This window comes from Salarias fasciatus (genome assembly GCF_902148845.1).
Source record: "Salarias fasciatus chromosome 7 unlocalized genomic scaffold, fSalaFa1.1 super_scaffold_4, whole genome shotgun sequence".
In the NCBI taxonomy this organism is placed as follows: Eukaryota; Metazoa; Chordata; class Actinopteri; order Blenniiformes; family Blenniidae; genus Salarias; species Salarias fasciatus.
This window is the reverse complement of record NW_021941229.1, coordinates 1,484,022-1,500,382: the sequence shown is the minus strand read 5'-3', so window position 1 is coordinate 1,500,382 and position 16,361 is coordinate 1,484,022. Positions and strand designations below refer to the sequence as shown.

The window sequence follows — 16,361 nt, the reverse complement described above, 5'->3', positions numbered from 1 at the left end:
CGGGACACTGTGATTGAGCAGCTGGTAAGATCTCAAATGCTCCGTAGACAATGCTGCCATTTTGTGGCACCAATGAGACACCAATTCCCATGGGCATTTCCGCCAATGGTCTTTTAAGTGGAAAACCCCTTTCCTATCACCTGAGGTCCATCTGTTCTATCAGTAAATGTGTAGTCAAAGTACCTGATGGCATGATTTAGCATATAAAATGTAAAAAAGCCCTTGTCTATCAGGTCTGCAAGATATAGAGACAACTCAGCTGGAACAATGCCCTCCAAAAGATCATGCATGATGTCAGGAGGGTCACTGCAAGGAAACACACAAGATTATCAGTTAAAAGAAATGCTCTTTTCACACCATAAGTCCTACTCAAGCGTGGATCCTCTCTCACCTCCTGCACCTGTGTGTCATGGGAGTCTTTGTCTCTGAGATGAAAAATTGCAGAACTTACCATGCGTTGCTGTGTGTCACTGCTGCTGGTTAAACAGAACCAGCAGAACTTGTCAACAGAGAAGCCTTCAAGGAATCCTGCCATGGAGTGGGCACCAAGATTATCAGCAGCAACATGCCAGACTGTGCCTTTCACATTTGAACCTAGTCTCTCCAGGTAAACACCATCCTGTTCCAAAGTCTTAAGGTCATAAATAAGAGGTTGCAGGACTTTTGCATAACCGCACTCTTTCACTGTAGAGGTATTGCACAGAAGACCAAGATGGATTGAGCTGAGCGTTGACCTGTATTTTGCAGGTATGTTGACAATGACCCAGTACACTGCACACATTTTATGTTGCAGCTTTGATGTCCCAAGTGGATTGGCATCAAGGTAAAGCCCTCGCCCAATTGTGAACTCATCACTTGTGAGAAGGGAGTTTTCACTAAAGTACTGTCCAGTCACATATGACCTGTATTCTTCTTGGACATGGACTTTTTCTGACATAGCGTTGTTTAACACATCAGGTTTGTTGAGTATTTTCTGGAACATCGAAAGAATCGGGACATAAGCAAGTGGTCTTTTGCCTTTTTCAACAACATACTCTATGGGGTTAACAAGTGGGAACTCTCTACGTACATATGCCTTTCTTCTTTTGGTAGTTGCTAATGGTCCATCTTTGGCACAAAATGTCACAATATTACTTTTAGACACAGTAGTAGCAACCTCTGTCACTACACTTTCATCCATGCCAGCATAATATTTCTTGAGGACAGCCCTCACTCTGTTATACATAAGAGACTCTGACAACTGATTGATAGCATAGAGCTGTTGAATTACTTCTTGCACAGCGCTCTCAGGTGTACAATAGCTTGCATTTTTAACAACAGAGATGCCAAGCTGTGCTCAAGCTGTTTTTCTAAATCATGTAGATCATGCTCACTAGCTTCTGCACTAACCTCCTCAAACTCCTCCACATCATCAGCCTGTGACATGTGGTCTTCTGCAGGACCCTCACTCTCAGGGTTTATGTTATCCTGACCAATGGTTTCTGATTTCAATCTCTTCCAGTTTTTTCCTTTATGCACTTTACTCTTGTGTGCTTTGAAAGTGGAGTAGAGTAGTGGAGTTGCTTTCAACGTTACAGTCTTTATAAGTGTGCTGTATGCAGGTGAGTAAAGAATTCAGACTCTGAACAGGTTTCAGCAAACCCACATGACAGACAGCAAAACGTCACTGGCAGGTCTGCATCTGTACTTCCTCCTGATTTGTACTTTTATTGTGAAAGCGGGACAAATGTACATTTAGGGCATTTAATGATTTAAACATGGTGCAGGGATGTCCCTGATGCAGGGACATGGCTCTGCTCTGGCATAACTCCCATGTTTAAGCCTAGAATGATTGAAAAGCTGTGCCCTTTTGTCACAGTTAAAAGAGCAGTACATGTCCACATAATCTTTTCTTGTGAGCTTAAAGCTCGTGTCCGGAGTTTTGAAAGAGAGAGGTTTTTTTTTAATCCAACGTCTTGAGGTTCCTCCCTCCCTCTGCTTTCATGAGCGACCAAGTCACGCCCCTTTAATTGTGCACGCTATTATCCGTCGGGTGAAAATGAGAGCCTCCGACTCCTACAGCAGGGCTCGACATTATAAATGGCCCGGTGGCCCGGGAGCACTTTTAAAACCGTCCGGGCCAGTAGATTGCGCAATGCGCTGGCCCGTTGGGCCAGTGAAAAATAATGCCTTGAAAATAAATAAATCATTTCACATTAATTCCCAATGGTACTGTGAATAAAACGTAGCATTACGTGATTCCAATCAAAGACGAGGTTTTATTCCTTCTGTGCGCAGCAGCGCTGTGCCCTGGAAGCAGCTGCTGTCACACACAGTGGAGCCGGCTCGCTCCCGGTACGTGAACGCCGCCACTCGCTCGCCTCGTGTTCAGAGTCAGCGGTGCATGGCAGGAGGAGAAGAAGAGCAGAAGACGACGACACAAGTTCCACCTTATAACGATTAAAAAAAAAGTTTCTTAAACCCCCAGGCAGAGGCGGAGCGTGGGTCTCAGTACAGAGGGGGGCGGAGCATTCTCTACAGGCCCTTACGATAGTAATTTTACCATTCAAACAATGCCTCATGCTACCGTCAAACAACACACTTATGCTCACTTTTATTGAGCCAAGCAAACCTATATGCCTCAGAAAGCAGAATAAAGTCACAAACCAGTTTAACAAACTTGTTCTGAAGAACAAATACACACACACACACACACACACACACACACACATACACACACACACACACGCTCACACACACACAACAAATGCAGCCTGACAGGTGTCAATCTCAGAGTGTCCGCTGTCCATGGTGCTGAACGCTCAGATAAAAACTCACTGGCTAAATCTGTACCGTCTTTGATACAGCTTAAATATTAGGACAACAGCATTCTGATGAAGATAATATTTTTGAAGGTTTCACTGACTCACCAATGGCTCCGATGTTAGGTTTTGGGTAGTACCGCTAGTGGCTATAGTGTTTAGCATACTGTTCCTCCAAAGAGTTCAGATCAAGCGCAAAAGAAAAACTCATTCATGCCGCACAGCCAATCAGCGCTGGCTTACAGCTCTGATGCATTCATGGACAGTCGTAATGTAAGAATTGGCAAATTGGAGCCCACAATCGTATACGGTGGATGTTCAGCAGGCAGTGGATATATCCGAGGTAAGTGCGGCGGCTGCTGCGTAGCTAACTCTCCTCTCCCTGGGCGAGTGCGCGTGCTCTCTGGCTGCATGCACACTTTGATTGACGGCGCGACAAGGCGGAAGCTCGAAATCTATTGGCTGAAGCTGACTGGCGCTTTTTCGGATAACATGGGGGTCTATGAGATGAAGGCGGGGCTCATAAACACATTTTTATATTGCTTTATGCGAATATTATATTGTAGTATCGAACCAGACTGACACATTTAAGCTCTGTTGAAAAATGATACATACGTTGGTGAATGTACTTCAGTTTACATCCAGATCACTGTATTCACTTCAGGGATCTGAAAAACTGCAACAGCATGTATTTTGCGACACTGGGCTGTGGAGGAGAGGCTGAGCGGACCATGAGGATATATTGGTGAAACTAATGAGTTTTTGGACGATTAAAGCCGTTTTGGGAGCCGGCGCCACACATGCCCCATTGGCTAACAGTATATGGAGGTCTGCAGCTCGACTATGGATCTAAGTTTCTCCCGAACCACTTGTTGGATCAGAAAAGCCTTCTGGGTGAGGATACTGTCCTACTTCGTTCTATACAATGTGAAAACTGTTTAAACCGAACTCATCCTTTAAACCTAAAGCAACCATTAAAGCTAAAGCAATCCTTAATGTGAAATGTTTGTCACCTTTGAGTGATGCTGTGTTGCCCTCATGTTTGTATGAAGTCCACTAGATGGCGCTGAAGGGCTTCTACTGCAGCAGTAGAATTCAGACCGCCAGACTGGCAGGCTGCAGCTGGTTGAAGCAGTCTGGTTCTGGGTGGGTTGAAATAATCCGCCTTCCAGCAGACTGACTGTATTGTCCTTCCTGAAATAATGACAGCAATTCATCTGAGTTTCAAACACAATGAACACATGACAGTAACAGGAAAATAAAGTGTTTTAATACTACCATAAACAGAATAATCATGGACATCTTGACAGTAAAATCATCACATTCTTCATTTATCAGAGAACACCTCCATCACTCTCGTCACCTTTGGAATAAATCTAGCTTGAAAAAGATGGATTTATACATTCAGAGTGATCATCAATGTCACCGATGATTTCAAACCACAGAAAGTACAGGGAAGCAAATAAAGTCAATGCAATTCACAACAACGTCATATATACACAATGTAGTGCTCACAGAATATGGGATGTTTGTGAGGTTGTCTAATGTGTGCAGTGGAGTGTGTTCTATATTCAGCTTGGTAATGAAATGATCACAGAAAGAAATCAACATTCTCACAATAGCAGACAAACAGGCTCTGAACTGACTGCTGGTTTGCAGAGTTCTCTGTCATCTGGATGTGGACAGTCAGTGTCTGTGTGTCCAGCTCATAGAGCTGCACTGATTCATCCACATGTCCAGCCAGGCGTCTAACAGAGAGCAGGACACTCCCGGCTCTGTGTCCTCTGTGGAAGCAGCCTGATGCTCCAGAGGGAAATCAACATTCTCTAAAAAAATATACACTTTTATTTTTTCACTTTTTAAATTGTTTTTTTTTTTTTGTTTTGTTTTGTTTTGTTTTTTTTGTTTTTTTGTTTTTTACATTTTACCAGCAGCACATCAGTGTCAATGTCACAAAGTAAATATGACTCCAGACTAAATAATGCTCATTAATCTCAATCTGGGAAGCTGGTTTATCTAGATCAGGTAAAGAAAACAATGAGTGGACTCAACAGTTTTTTAAACAGAAACGCATGGTAAAGCTTTTAGAAACAAAAAGAAAAAGAAAAAGAAAAAGAAAAAAAAGGATTATTGAGGTTTATGTAGGTGTAAAGAGGCCAAAATTGTCCTGTAGTTCAGAAAATGTGAGTTTTCGGAGGGTTGAGTGAAACAAACGATGTGAATTCTTCAGAAAAACAGAGGTGGGTCTTTAACGCATTAATTATGATTAATTCATTATAAAACCATTACAGCATAGAATTTTTTTAAATAACATGTATTGTTGTTTGAGTTAACTAATGCATGTAATTCATTAATTACAATACCTTTAATTGATTAGATAATTTTTTTTACAATGGAGTTCCAACAACATGACCATGGAGGTTTATATCTGTGGCGAAATGTCCAAATGTGGCTCCAACCTGCTAAATGTGAGTATTTATCCAAACTGATTGCTAAAAATAATCTATTTTAGATCATTTTTGGACATGGAAAACACGCTGAAGGTCTCAAAAAAAAAAAAAAAAAAAAAAAGAACAGCAAACACTCAAAGTCACTTTGGTCATCATCCATCAAGAAAAAAAAGCTGAAATGGTGTGAAATGTTGCGGAATAAAGGATGTGAAGCTTGAAACCTGGTTCAGAGTCCAGGATGCAAGAGAAGAAGAAGAAGAAGGTCCTGAGATGAAGGTCAAGCAGCGGAACAGCGGAACGTCCAGACCAGTTTTCAGATGTGCAGTGCACACACACTGTGATACACACACAGTGATACAAACACGGTTATACACACAGTGATACACACATTTAGGAAAGCCAGTGTCTCTCACTAATCTCGCGGATTGCGGTTGCACCCGTGGAGCCCGGCGGATGACGTGTCGAAAAATTAAGATTTTAATGACATTCGGGCGGGTTGCGGTTGAAGCACTCAAATAAAAAAAGCAACATTTTAATAGCCAAAACACTATTCTGCGGATGGCGGGCGGGTTCGGTTTTGAAAATTGATAAAAAATCTTTGGTGCGGGCGGATAGCGGGCGGATAGCGGGCGGATAGCGGGCGGATAGCGGGCGGATAGCGGGCGGAGGGAGAGTTTAAGAAGCGGCTGCGGATGGAAAAATGAGCCATCCGCGCATCTCTACTCTACATCTCTACACTAAAAACACACCAAAGTCAAGCACCACAAATATTAACTATCTTCGTCAAAACCAGTCAAGAATGTCCAGATGTGACTGAATGATGGCTTTTTTATCTCCATCAGGCTCCGAAAATAATCATTTAGGTGTTAGACTTTTCCATACATAAAGCACACAGCACTCCTTTTGAGAAGAAAGATAAACAGAAAAATAGAAGAAAAAAACATAATCTCACTACATTTGATGTTAAAATGTTGAATTCTGAGTCCCACGCTGACTACATGATGGGATGCTTTAAGAACAGAAACGCGGCGTGCATGTTTATCTGGATCAGTTCAGTGAAAATTCCAGTAGATTTTAGATTCTTTTTTACACAAAACAAACATTTTAGCAACTGTCTAGTTTTAAGTTTCCAACCTGACTGATGAATGTTTACAAGTGATACAAGTTTATGGAGAGAAAGCCCAGTAAATTTGAATTATTTCCATTTTGAAATACTAAAATATGATCTCAACATATAAAATGGAAGGAACTAAATAATATGTGTGCAGGGTTCGGGTTAACCTAACCCCACACTGCATGCGATGGGAACTAAGACAGAAGCTTGGTATCTAATTTTTATACATTTTTATAAAACATGTCCAAAAAGACACCGACTCCGTCTGTGTTAAATATGACTAAATAACAAGAAACTTTAACACTAATAAGGGTATAAAGGTTCCCTCAGCTCAATAATCAGTAGTCAGAACCTTGTAATAACTGTTTAAATCAGTGCTTCCCAACCCAAAGAGCCCGAATCACAGCTGGACAGTTACAAAGCGAAGCAGAAGGGCCTCATAGCGCGCTTCATATGAGTCCAGTGTCTCTGCTCCGTCCTGTAGCGATGGCTTCCTCTGCGCCGCGGCTTTAAGCGCCGTCTCCGGGTGTTTCTGAGGATAAACTCTGATGGTGTTTGGCGGTCTGCTGCTGCTCCAGCTTCAATACTGTGAGACATTCATTTGCTTGTTTTTCACCACTAAAGATGAATTCAGCTCTAATTGCTCCTGTGAAGCCACCTTCTTTCACCTGTTCATCTTTCTTTAAGTAAGATAAGTAATGCACTTTTAATGTAAATGCTCAAACACAGATTTTTTTTTTTTTTTTTTTGTGACATGAATGAATTAAATTAATTTAAAAATGTGACACCCCTGAAAGTCAAGAGGTCCTCGCTGCCCCACATTGGGAATCACTGGTTTAAAAAAGGTTAACTGTCTCCAAGAATGGAGTTCCTGCTCCTCCCGCCAGGTGAGAGATGATCGTCTCTTGACTTTACCGTCCTGGTTCTGCGTACGGTTCATGATGAGGTGGGATTTCCTGTGTCTTTCTGCCGGATGGCGTCTTATCCTCCATCTTGCTGGTTGGACTGCTTCCTCATCCAGAACGTGACCAGATAAGGGGGACACCTCAGAAACCGGTCCCCCGGCGCGTCCACCTGTGCGCCCACCCGGACGCAGAAGGACGTCCCGGCCGCCCGCGTGCCGAAGTGCGGCGTGACGTCGTAGCGCAGGCCGCAGCCGTCGTCCACGGTGGCGGGGCCGCTGTGCACGTGCAGGGCGCCGGAGGACGGGTCCGTGGCCCGGACGTCCACCTGCTCGTGTCCCGCCGCGGAGACGTCCACGGGCAGCACGACGTAGGCGCTGTGGAAGCTCTCTCCCACGGTGCACTGCAGCTCGGTGGACCAGCAGTGTTCCCCGGGTTCTCCTGAGGAAACAAACTGCTTTATGAAGGCAGGTCCACCCGAAACAACGGAGGACGCGTCAGGATTCAGCTGGAGGACATTTTGACCTCAGAACCACGTCCCTCTGACTCCTTACCTGCTGCAGAGTCCTTCAGTCGGATGTTTCTGCTGTCCTGGAGCTGCAGCTTCTTGATGTAAGTCATCACAGTGCACTCCATCAGACAGTCTGTGGGCTGCGTGACGCCGCCAGACATCGGCTTCAGCAGCGTCTCCCTCTCCGAACAGTCCACTGCTCCTGCAGCCAGCAGCAGGCGAGTCAGGATGACCAGAGGCACCAGGACGCCCGGGCAGCCTGACATTCTGTCCTGCAGCAATGGAGAGAAGAGGTGCTGGGAACGACGAGCTGCAGATCACAACTCGGCACCAAACATGAGGATTCCTCGGACGTCCAGACCGCCCCGAAACACACAAACGCTGCAACAGCGAGGAAATGTTGAACTGCGCAACCTGCTGCTCTTCCCCTCGCCAGAGTTCCGTTCCCTGCTGCTCAGTGCCAACATTTCTTCATCTGATATTTCCCTCCCTCCACACCTCGCATGCAACCCAAGTGTCTGGCAGGCAGCAACTTGTACAGCGCTGCCGCTAGCAGGACTTCAGCCACACATCAAGACGAGTCAGAGACGGAGAGGACTGATTTCACTCATCTTTATTCAAAATCAGAGCAAGACATTACTGGAATTGATACAAATGATTAAAATAGCAAAAGAATACAAACAACATTAAATCTTGATGATGTGGTAACTAAGCTAAGATGATACGCCACGAAGAAAAAACTTTAACTGGTGAGGTAACTTTGTGAAAGGAGTGAGGAATAATTATAAAACATCATGAAAACATACAGATTCATAACTGAGAACTGACCCCAAACACGAGAAACTGACCCCAAACATGAGAAACTGACCCCAAACATGAGAAACTGACCCCAAACACGAGAAACTGACCCCAAACACGAGAAACTGACCCCAAACATGAGAACTGACCCCAAAATGTTGGAGATAGACATAAAAAGCTGACAACACGATTCTAGATTATATTATTTAAATGATTTGTATTGTCATATAAGACATGAAAAAGTGGAAAAATAAAAGTGAAAATCATCCGTTAGGAATTATATGATAATGATACAGGTCAAATTAAAACAGTGTCATGAGATTTGATTTGACATTGATCTTCGTGTTAAAATGTTAACATTAGTTTATTCTGAGGTTATAAAATCAAAAAGTTCTTTTCTGAGGGCTGAAACAGTCTAATTCAGTTTCTTGGCTTTGCAGGGTTGCGTGGTTCTTCTCATTTCAACCAGGAAAACCTCAGCAGATGTTTTTGATATCGCAGAGTTTTTCCTGTTCATCTGGCAAACGTAAAAATGCGTTGTTGCTAAGACCTGTTATCCTCCAGAACAGAAAGCCTGAGTGTAATGGCGGTCCTGGGCTGGCCTGCAGAGGGTAAATTGAATCCTTTCCCATAAGAGGACTTGGTGGTTTCACGACTGGCTCGTGTTTGGATTTGGCTCCGGACACTCTCACATTTTTGGAGGGAACACTCACTGGCAGTTAGCAGCTATAATTACTCGAGTACACTCATGAGATTCATTTAATGATAAAGTGAGTCAGCTGCTGGTTATTTCTGGCGCTTGGTGCTGGTCACCGCGCTCGGGTTAGCCCTGCAGATAAACGGTGAAGTTATCAGAGGTGTCTGGTCATGCCGGCTCTTCGCTGGATCAAACACATGCAGCCAGACAGTTAAAAAAATGGGATTTAGTCAGGAAATGTGATCTGAGCATAGAGACTTTCAGAGTAAAAGGGGGCTCAGAGAGTAAACGGTTCGATGGCTGGCAGGCTCAACAAATCTGTATCGGTACAACAGAGGAGCAGGAATGCAAAACGCAGCTGCTTTGCTTTGGTTCCCACGATCAGTGTCCAACACACTCTGCAGCCATCTGAGAGGGACAAACAATTTACAAAAACCGAGCAAATCATGGCGAGACGAGCAGTGGGACTCCGTCAGCTCGACGCCGGCGGTCCAGGTCACGTACTTTCTGGGACTGTGAGACAACCTTGTGCCTATTGGCCGCCGGGCTGCTGGACGCCGCCGGGCTGCTGGACGCCGCCGGGCTGCTGGACGCCGCCGGGTCCACAGCCACAGCTGCGAGGCAGCTGCACCGACGAGATGACCAGAGTGCTGAACTGATCCATGTAGAGGACGGGCACCATCTCCAGGGAGGAGGGCTGGCAGCATGGGGGGGGCTCCTGGGCAGAGACAAGAGGGGGAGGAGTCAGAGGTGGAGAGGCGAGAACCCAGTTCTAAAATGAGACAACACAGATGAAAACCCAGAGACAACCAGGAATCACGCTTTTATTGAAACCCAACCTCCAGACCAGAGCCAGGGTTTGAATCTCTACCAACAATTGGTCTATCTGTCCAACTCCAACCACGAGAGATGAAGTCTGGGTCTGGTTCTACAGAGAGTCTCCTCTGGGTCTGGTCTCCTCTGGGTCTGGTTCTACAGAAAGTCTCCTCTGGGTCTGGTTCTACTCTGGGTCTGGTTCTACTCTGGGTCTGGTCTCCTCTGGGTCTGGTTCTACTCTGGGTCTGGTTCTACTCTGGGTCTGGTTCTACAGAAAGTCTCCTCTGGGTCTGGTTCTACTCTGGGTCTGGTTCTACTCTGGGTCTGGTCTCCTCTGGGTCTGGTTCTACTCTGGGTCTGGTCTCCTCTGGGTCTGGTCTCCTCTGGGTCTGGTTCTACTCTGGGTCTGGTTCTACTCTGGGTCTGGTTCTACTCTGGGTCTGGTTCTACAGAAAGTCTCCTCTGGGTCTGGTTCTACTCTGGGTCTGGTTCTACTCTGGGTCTGGTCTCCTCTGGGTCTGGTTCTACTCTGGGTCTGGTCTCCTCTGGGTCTGGTTCTACAGAAAGTCTCCTCTGGGTCTGGTTCTACTCTGGGTCTGGTCTCCTCTGGGTCTGGTTCTACTCTGGGTCTGGTCTCCTCTGGGTCTGGTTCTACTCTGGGTCTGGTTCTACTCTGGGTCTGGTCTCCTCTGGGTCTGGTTCTACTCTGGGTCTGGTCTCCTCTGGGTCTGGTCTCCTCTGGGTCTGGTCTCCTCTGGGTCTGGTCTCCTCTGGGTCTGGTTCTACTCTGGGTCTGGTTCTGCAGTACATGACATGCAAAATGCATCAAACAGACTAACATCACACATAGTGAAATCTATCCTGAAAAGTCTCTGCAGTCCTGCAGGTTCTCACTCAGTTTCTGACCTTTCGTCACTTTAATTGCTAGAAAGTAGATTAACGTGAATTTTACTGAAAGAATTGGGCCGGAAGTGAAAAAGTAGTTTCATTAGTTTAACTTTAGACGAGTCTGTTTTTTTTAAATTATTTTCTTGCTTTACTGTGAGATGCTATTTTAGAATAACCATCTGTTCGTGTCTTCTGTGTCTCATCAGGTTCTGATTGTTGAGGATGTCGGACTGAAACAGGAGTTTGATTAATCACTTCTAAAAAATTGCAATGGAATTAATTCATTTAATAATATAATTTTACCTGAATTTATCTAAAACAGTCAAACTTTTACAGTTTCATTAGGCATACATTGATTTTGTTCTCCTATTTTTAACCTTCAAAGTAATGAGATAAAAAATACAATATTAATGAAATATAACAATACTTTATGAAATCAAATGTTTTTCCTTCATTTCACCACATTTAGCCAGAAAAACACAATAAAACAAAAACATCTGAGTTGATCTGCTGTGAGAGAAGCACAGCTGACATCTTGAAACTGAAACAAGCAAGAAAATGAAAACATTTGAAATCTGCCTTTAAAAATTCATCCAAAAAATGTATTCAATGAAGTGTAGAAGATACACAGTCTCAGAAACATCCAACGCCGGAAGGTGGAACAGAAAAGGAACAAAGAAAATGGAACAGGGAAAAAATGGGACAAATTAAAAGAAAGAATGGAGGTAAAATGGAAAAGGAAAAAGATGAAGAAAAAAAGGAAAAAGAAAAGAAACAAAGAAGACAAAACAAGAGAAAATGAAAAAGGGAAAAGAATCAAAAGAAAAATGAAAGACAAAAGGAGACAAAACTGGAAAACAAACATCCAGAGAAGCTGGAGCTGCTGTGACCAGCAGGACGGACACGGCTGGAAAAGCAGACAACACGCACGAAATGACGAAAAAACTTTAAAAAATAAGAGTCACAGGTACAACTGAGAAATATTTTATTACATGTTGAACTATTTTGATCATTTTTATTGTATAGCCTTTATTTTTAGATGTTTTGTCTTTATTCCAGATAATCACCATGTCTTCATGCTTCAGATTTTATTTGGCAGAAAAGCATGAAAACGACTGTTTTGGTCATAAAGGTCACAGACTTCTGCACTGGGAGGTGTTACTTTATTTATTTTTACATTTTGTTTCCTTGCTTAGTTCTGTGATTATTCCAGTGTCTAACAGAGTGAGGCTGCAAACAGACCGACTGGAGGCGAACTGATGGGCTTCATTTTTTATTTACATATTTGAGATTGAATAAAAGGAGTTAAAGTTTATAAGTTTATAACAACCCCCCCCCCCCCCCCCCGGCCTACCTGAGCGCCGGCCGGAGGCGGCGGACACGGCACGGTGTGGCCGGCGGCGCTGCACAGAGCGCACTGCACCAGGGTGAGGCTCGGAGGCTGGATCACCCAGGTGTCCCAGCCCAGGTCTGCAGAGACACCAGAGAGAGTGAAGAGTGCTGGACAGGGAGGACGGGGAGGACATGGAGGACGGGGAGGACGTGGGGGACAGGGAGGACATGGAGGACGGGGAGGACGGGGAGGACAGGGAGGAGGGGGAGGACAGGGAGGACATGGAGGATGTAGAGGACGGGGAGGACGGGGAGGAGGGGGAGCACGGGGAGGACATGAGGACATGGAGGATGTAGAGGATGGGGAGGACGGGGAGGAGGGGGAGGACATGGAGGACGGGGAGGACAGGGAGGACATGGAGGACATGGAGGACGGGGAGGACAGGGAGGACATGGAGGACATGGAGGATGGGGAGGACGTGGAGGACATGGAGGACGGGGAGGACAGGGAGGACATGGAGGACGGGGAGGACAAGGAGGACATGAAGGACGGGGAGGACTTGGAGGACGGGGAAGACAGGGAGGACATGGAGGATGGGGAGGATGGGGAAGACAGGGAGGACATGGAGGACATGGAGGATGGGGAGGACGTGGAGGACATGGAGGACGGGGAGGACATGGAGGACATGGAGGACGGGGAGGACTCGGAGGACGGGGAAGACAGGGAGGACGTGGAGGACATGGAGGACGGGGAGGACATGGAGGACGGGGAGGACGGGGAGGACAAGGAGGACATGAAGGACGGGGAGGACTCGGAGGACGGGGAAGACAGGGAGGACGTGGAGGACATGGAGGACATGGAGGACATGGAGGACGGGGAGGACGTTCTGTACCTTTCATGAAGACCTGGGAGGTCACAGGGCAGCACCTCGGGCCGGTGCTGTTTCCGGCCTCCTGTGACGGCGGGGAAACGGTTGGAGCTGCAGAAACATGAAAACACACATTTGACTGCTGAGCAGGACGAGCTCAGCAGGCTTTGCAGGATGTGCTGCAGGGTTTGGGTGCTGGTCCGGACCGGGCCGGGCCGGGCCGGGCCGGGCCGGCCGGGCGCCACTCACATGCAGGGTTGAGGACTCTGTGAGAGATGCTGCTGAACGTCCTCTGCCACTGCTCCCTGACGCCGTCCAGCGCCCCGGCAGCCAGCCGGGGCTCGGTCCGCAGGCCCAGCGCCTCCAGGAGGCCCTTCCTGACCGACTGCCACGACTCGCCCGGGCACCTGGACAGAGGGATCGGGTTTCAGCGACACGCAACGCTCCAGGTCATTGGAAAGACACAAACAGGGACTGAAGTCCTGCACTCCTCACAACTGAATTTGTTGACATTACAGCCCAGGATCGAAAATAACTGGATGGCAGCGAGGCTCTATAAATAAGACTCGATACCCTCAGTGACCCACCGAGGCATTTGATGCATTTTTGGCGAAGCCTGGCGTGTTGTGGGGGATTGATTTCACCGCTGAAGCTGGAGGAGAACACTCTGCTTCACCTCATCCCAGAAACGATTCCAAAAACAAGAGAGTGCAGTTTGACCTGAACGGAGTCGCTGAGTGCATCGGCTCTCATCTCCTCATCTCCTACACACTTCATCTCTGCCAGCGGTAAAGGCCAGGAAGGTTTTCCGAGGTCCTCACTTACAAGCAGATGCGTCCGCCGTCTCAGACCTGTAACAGTGGCATGCAGAGCGAAGCAGAGGCTGATCCTGACCTGTGTGGTCGGCCGGCGGCAGGCTCCACGTCGGAGGGCTGCAGGACGAAGGCCATCACCGCGGAGGAGCCCAGCAGGACGGCGGTGGCGAGGAAGGCGGAGGACATGGTGGACGAGCAGGTGGAGGAACGGCTTTCCGCTCGGCGTGGAAGAAAAAAATGGCTGCGGCCGGTCCTGCTGTCTGGCTGGAGGAGGAGGCTCGAGTGACGAGGCAAGAGATGCTGCACAAGGTAGTATTGTTTGCCAGGGCCTGGGAACCTGCGGTTTTATCTTCTTGTACCACCGCGGCGGCCTTGAGATGCTTGACATTGTTGTGGAGTACCCCCCTGCTCTGTGTGAGAGAGGACGAGCAGGACGATCCGGCAGGGAGACGACGCAGATTCCACACAAACATTCAGGAATGAGAGCTGGGAAGGAGGCAGGAATACAGTTTATAGGAATATTACTGACAGAACGTCTCCGCTCTCCACCCTGGCTTAGAAAACAAACAAATCAGCACGTTTCTCCAGGGGGAAACTCCAAGTTAAAGGTCTAAGAGGTCTTGATTGTGTTAGATCGAGCAAATCAAGCATGTTCCTCAAAAATAAACCATCATCATCATCATCATCATCATCATCATCACTCAGGCTCCGTTTAGAGTTTTTACGGTTTGGTTCCAGAAAAGTTTCACCTTCACACAACGACATTCTGAAAATTATGTTCCGTTAAACAGAAACAGCAGAAACACAGAAAGCAATGCAGTTCTCATGTTGCTCCACTAGTTGGTGCTGTTGTCAAAAAACAGTATTAAAAACCGGGAACAGCTAAAAAAAAATCCTGATTTTGTGAAATTTCACTTGTTCAATGATTCGCTGTGCTTCTTTCTTTCCACATGTTGTGTTCCGGTGAGACACCAGAACCGATTAATTCATTTTATCTCCAACAATCTAGCATGCAATACCCCAGAACCACCATGTGGAAACATTTTTTAATGGCAGTGCGTGCAAATTCATGAAAAATGAAAAAAGAAAATCTATGAAGCACATGTTCCTCAGTTCCTCAGGCCTTGTTTCCACGGCAGCAGCTGATCTTCTATCCTTCACTGGGGAGTTTTTCTTCTTCATTCATGTTTTCTTAGGTTTGTGAGCATGTGATGAAATAAAAACAGGGAAAAGAGAAAAGCAGACTCAGAATTCAAAAATCGGAGGAAATGTCAGCCAACAAACTCCTGTTTCGTTCCTAAAAGTCCATTCACAGAATCTCAGCAGTGACCCTGTGGTGATGGACACATCGACTGGATTCAGACGGCGCTCGGCGTCTTCGGAGCTGATAGGAACTGAAAACACAACTGTCTGAGAGCGGCTTCCCAAAGTGGAACGTCTGGAAGATGCTCGGACTCTGTTTCCATGGAAACAGAGGAAAATGCAACGTTGTGAGAACATTCTGTCTCTGTGTGGAAACACTGACTCTGATAGTGACGAGCTGCTCTGAACATTGATGAACCGTCCATTGACTGCAGACGAGGAAACGCAGGAAGGAGTGTAAACAGCAGCAGCAGACAACATGGTCGGCCCAGTTTAACACACACACACACACACACACACACACACACACACACACACACACACACACACACACACACTTCTACACACCAGGCAGGAGCGGAGTGTGAGCTGTTCCCTCATCAGGACAAACATCCACAGCAGGAACTGTGGCTATGAATGACCGTGTTCTCCGTGTTCCTGTTCAGAGTGTGTGGTTCCCTGCAGCATGTGTTTGTGGTTTCATTAGGAAAACAGCGCCAGCTAGTGGCCTGACATGAAACCTCCAGCGTTTTCAGTGTTTCTCTCATTGTCATGTAAATAGACATCGTTTTCAAAACGTTACTGTTTGAGTGAAATGTTTTCTGAAAAGACAAAACAGAAGTGACTCGTTTTCACTGCCGTCCGTATTGTCAGGTATCTATTTTTTTTAAACCTGTCCTGTCCAGCAGGAGGCAGCAGAACAGAGGTTCTGGCTGCTGGAAGCTTCCAAGGGGAGAGTGGTCATGACCTCTGACCTCTGAGAAGACCAGAAGCAGGCCAGACAGGCCCTCAGGGCCCAGACAACTGGCAGCTATCCCATCGGTCATCACCCATCACCCATCACCCATCGGTCATCACCCATAACCATCCAGCCACCCCGGTGACCTGCTGATCTGATCATTGGTCTGATCGCTGGTCTGAACCCTGGTCTGGTCACTGGTCTGAACCCTGGTCTGGTCACTGGTCTAAATGCTGGTCTGGTCACTGGTCTAAACGCTGGTCTGGT

The 16,361-nt window shown here is 46.6% G+C and overlaps 1 protein-coding gene across 1 annotated transcript; it reads right to left on the bottom strand.

Annotated features, from left to right (window-relative positions):
* Positions 1 to 9,805: 9,805 nt before the first annotated feature.
* LOC115383374 (growth/differentiation factor 6-like) lies at positions 9,806 to 14,179 on the bottom strand. Its single transcript, XM_030085557.1, has 5 exons — positions 14,073 to 14,179; positions 13,428 to 13,585; positions 13,203 to 13,289; positions 12,332 to 12,447; positions 9,806 to 9,991 (listed from the first exon to the last, which is right to left on the bottom strand). Exons 1-5 carry the CDS (start codon positions 14,177 to 14,179, stop codon positions 9,806 to 9,808), a joined length of 654 nt encoding a protein of 217 aa, XP_029941417.1.
* Between the last annotated feature and the right edge of the window lie 2,182 nt (positions 14,180 to 16,361).

Excerpts from the sequence above, each read along its gene's own strand:
- LOC115383374 (XM_030085557.1), bottom strand. The coding sequence starts at position 14,179 with ATGTCCTCCGCCTTCCTCGCCACCGCCGTCCTGCTGGGCTCCTCCGCG. Across the intron at positions 13,586-14,072 it reads GCCGCCGGCCGACCACACAG|GTGCCCGGGCGAGTCGTGGC; the intron begins GTCAGGATCAGC and ends CCCTCTGTCCAG. Across the intron at positions 9,992-12,331 it reads CGCCTCCGGCCGGCGCTCAG|GAGCCCCCCCCATGCTGCCA; the intron begins GTAGGCCGGGGG and ends GTCTCTGCCCAG.